Below are 3939 nucleotides of genomic sequence, written 5' to 3'. Positions count from 1 at the left end.
GTTTAAAAAAAAAGCTTAATTACAGTATTTAAATAAGTGGAGGCTGATTCATTTTAGACTAAAAAGTGCAAGTCTTAACCAGCTGAGTCTTAGAAGCAGATATACAAAAAGTAAAAGTTCTTCCTACTACTTATAGCTACCTAATTAAAGCTGCCTCCTATGAAAAGATAAGAAGATGCATTTTATTCCAAACTCTGTAAACAAGGGGATGTCAGTAATATCCTCGATAAGAAGTTTAATAAATAAAAGATAGTTATGAAATATTTCTACAGAGTAGAGATTCTACGACAAAGCAATTTGAATATTTTACAATAAATAGCAAACTGTTTACATCCTGATCCTTAGTTTTCTTTTAATAAGTTGACCAACAGATTAAAAAATGTTTTACACTTTTTGTATGACATTTTTAGGGAGCTAAAAATCATTGGGTGGAGGGGGTAGGCCCTCTGGGATACTTTGTAAATGATCTTCCAGAGTCGCAAGGTAGTTAGTTGGAGAATATCTCAGACACCCCCCTCCACCCCCCTAACACCAGACGGAAGAAGTAAAAGGAAAGGAGTAGGGGGATGAACAGCTCAAGTTTTGAAAAATTATTCTGGAGGTTTTCTTCTGAAACCTGTAGCAAGCTTTCCCTTGGCTGAAATTTCCCCGAAGTGCATAAAAGTTTAGAAAGTTGAGAGCCCAGTTTATGTTTCTGATGGGTTGCCACCCCAGTACTGGCAGGAACACAGTTCCGAGAGCAAGCTCAATGACTGGATTCCCGACCCATCCCAACACCTGGTTCCTTAAACCAAGAGCATTTCCACTTGGAAATTATAGGACTGCTCCTCCCAACTATGGCAATGCAATGAGCTGCTTGGGATTTAGATGCAAACTAAATCCCACAGAGAGGTGCACAGCTTTGCGTATTTTAACTGAAGCGACAAGCGAGATATATAAATAAGGAGGAGCGAACATTTTGCGATGCCCCAGTTTCTCAGATTTCAAGCCCGGTACAGAAGGGCATGTGTGGGGGGGGAGGGTGGAAGGGGGGTGGGTGTAATAACTTTTCCACATACTGCACTTTTTGTTTCGCTTCAGATATGCTCTTGAGCGTCTCAGGATAAGTGTACAGACACATCTCTTTCTTTTTCCCCCTTTTTCTTTCTGCCTTTCAGAAAGTTGCCTCGCTCGACTTAATTTCTCCAATAGCTATTCTAAAACTCAAGTTCACTCATCGTTTGGTTCATGAAACAGTTTCCGAAAATGATAAAGAAAATAATCGTACAAATGCGCACATAAGTTTGGCAGCCTTCAAGACTGAGCTACAAGGGGTCCGCAGGGGCCCAAACATAAATCAAGGGAAAGGAGAGAAAGCTGCTCTCGTGAAGTCTCGCCTCTCCTGTCCTGGTTCTCTCTCTTCTTTGGCGGCGGGCGCTCTTTCTTCCTCCCTGAATGTCTTCCTGCCTGCTTACATGTCTGTCTGTCTGTCCTGTCTCTTCCTTTCAGTGCTCACTAGGCTGGACAAAGTTTGACAATTCAGCCCCGTACGGTAGAGTGAACTAATTCTTCCCAATTACCTTCAGTATCCTCCCACCCTCCTTCCCTGAAATCACAAGAAACTAAAAGTCCAGCACTCAAACTCACGTTTGATCTGCCTAGGTTTGCTCTGTTTCCTTCGGGACATTGCTGCTGCCGCCTCCTCTGTCGTTGCTGCCGCTGCCGCGGCCGCCTCCGCTGCTGCTGCTGTTGCTACTGGGCTGCCGACGCCGCTGCCCCAGCAGCTGCCAACCGCCGGCACCGCGGTCTCCTGCTGCCGCCTGGTTCCAGGTGCTCCAGGAGGGACAAGAGATCAATGGGCTGGGTTCATAGATGAGCTGATCGACGTGCGGAGGTGCCGAAACAGCCAAGGAGCGGGAGCAGAGGAGAGAGTATGTGACAGGCTGAGACAGGGGACGGTGGGGAGGGGAAGAGGGGCAGGCAGACAGACGGACAGGAAGACAGGGAGATGGGAAAGAAGGGGAGATAGGGAAGATGAGTAAGCGAAGGGATGGGAAGAGAGAGGAGAGAGAGAAAGAAAGAAGGAAAGAAAGAAAAGGAGAGAGAGAAGGAAGGAGGGAGGGAAGGAAGAGAGAAGAAGAGGGGGAGAGGAGAGAGAGAGAAAGAAGGAGGGAGGGAGGGAGGGAGAGGGAGGAGCGCGCCCGCTCTCTCTCTCCCCCTCTCTCTCCCAGGCTTTGCTGTGCAGATGCTGTAGTCGCCGCCGCTGCTGCCGCCGCCGCCGCCGCCGCCGCAGCTCTAGGGGCTGCGATCCACTCTGCCTGACTGCGGGAGGTGGCCGAGGAGCTGGAGGGGAGGGGCTCGCCGAGGCCGTGGGGAGGGGAGAGTTTTCCATCAGCCAAAGGAGGATTGGCTGCGTCCGAAGCCAGTCCGGATGCAAAATGCAGACCCCAGTTTGGGCCAGGAAGGGTGGGATGGGACGCTGAGGAGAAGGGTGTGGAGGGTGGGGGGAAGAGGAAGGGGAAGAGTGGAGCTGGGGGTCTGAGGACTTTTATGGGGCAGTGGGCCATGGGCTGCGGGCGTCACATCTTGGGATGGTGCAATCACTGTCCCTTCCACCCATGCTTTCTTTTTTTCTTCTTCGCCCCCCCTCCTCGAAACTTCTTCCAAACAGCCTCCTCCCGGCTCTCCCAACACCCCTTCCTCAGTCCCTATCTATATACTGAAACACAAAGAGATGAGGAAATCAAATCGGCCAGTAACTTAGTGTTTTCACTAATACCACCCCACCCTCCCACCTCTGTGGTTGTCCCCTCCTCCCCTCCCCCCCCTTTTTTTTCCCCTTCCATTTCTTGGCAGGAAGATTAGGCCATTGGCAAAGTCTTCTGAGAGCTAGATGATCACAAATGCCAATTGTGTGTTCTTGGGAAGAGTTAAGTCTTCTCATCTGCCCTGGATCTCAGGAGAGACTACTTCATCTCTCTAACGCTCCCTGGCAACTGCTGCAGACGCAGATTCCATCCATCCCCAATCTGCCAGATCCAATGATGATGGTTAGTGGTCCAAGGAGCACTTGGAAGGCCTCCCAGCCCACCTAAAGTTTTCCGTAGTAAAGTCATATTTAGCAATTTGGCTCTAAGGGTGCCTGAGTATGTGAGACAGACACTCTACAAGGCAAAGGATGGTTTTGCTAGATGGTTAGGCCCTAAGTGGAAAATATGACATTTCCTATACAAGGAGCCATTTATAATGTAATCACTTCTGGCATCTAACCTCAAGTAAGCATGGTATACAAGAGGCTTTATTATAATGATTTCTGGGGAAGTTATTTTTCTGTCTGGCCCAACAACCACTCTCCTGTCATAAACCTGGTCTTTGATTCTTTCATCTCTAGGTTCCTCTGTGACTGTGAAGTGGTACATAATTAATAAAAGATTTTATCTCACTATAATTTTCCAAGTAGATCCTGTGTCTGATATCTGGACTTCTGGGTCCTTGACCTTTTGGTTCATCTCTGAGATAACTGAAGCATGTTGCAAACAAGGAACAAGAAGAAGGTCTTTTTTTTTTAAGTGAGCCCCTCACCCCCTTGCATAATCAAGATTTTAACCAAGTAAAGTTTTTTTTTATGTTCATTATTATTAAACATATTCTCCAGAGTGCTAGAAGAAGAAAGAAAATTATTCTTATTCATGAGAAATCTTTTGGGGACGGAATGGAGCAAACTGTTTTGTGTGATCACTGAAACTCCGCTTGAATTGATAGGTTTATTCCCCAGATTTGTGTCCCTAGAGGGTTGTTAAAGCAATGCTGATTTTCCATCGTATATCACTGTTGTTTTGGGTTATTAGCTCCATTTACTAATGTTGGTATGAGTCCTACCAGATTTGATACCCTAAAAGGGCTTGGGGGTGGATGCATGGCCTCTATTGATTGAGCATGATTCAGGCCCTGCATCATGCA

At 47.2% G+C, this 3939-nt stretch overlaps 1 protein-coding gene across 2 annotated transcripts in view; it reads right to left on the bottom strand.

Annotated features, from left to right (window-relative positions):
- Window positions 1–2695, bottom strand: part of ZFPM2 (zinc finger protein, FOG family member 2) — a 567025-nt gene extending 564330 nt beyond the window's left edge. The window contains exon 1 of one of the 2 annotated variants that reach the window (XM_020970081.2): window positions 1627–2695. In XM_020970081.2, coding sequence (XP_020825740.1) covers window positions 1627–1666 — 40 coding nt within the window. In that variant the 5' untranslated portion in view covers window positions 1667–2695. The remainder of the gene's footprint in view (window positions 1–1626) is intronic. The other variant, XM_020970077.2, reaches the window with a different exon arrangement.
- Between the last annotated feature and the right edge of the window lie 1244 nt (window positions 2696–3939).

This window comes from Phascolarctos cinereus, unplaced genomic scaffold, assembly GCF_003287225.1.
Source record: "Phascolarctos cinereus isolate Bilbo 61053 unplaced genomic scaffold, phaCin_HiC Scaffold_4;HRSCAF=312, whole genome shotgun sequence".
Classification (NCBI taxonomy): Eukaryota; Metazoa; Chordata; class Mammalia; order Diprotodontia; family Phascolarctidae; genus Phascolarctos; species Phascolarctos cinereus.
Note: the sequence above shows the minus strand (reverse complement) of the source record. Positions and strands in the feature narration are given on the sequence as shown.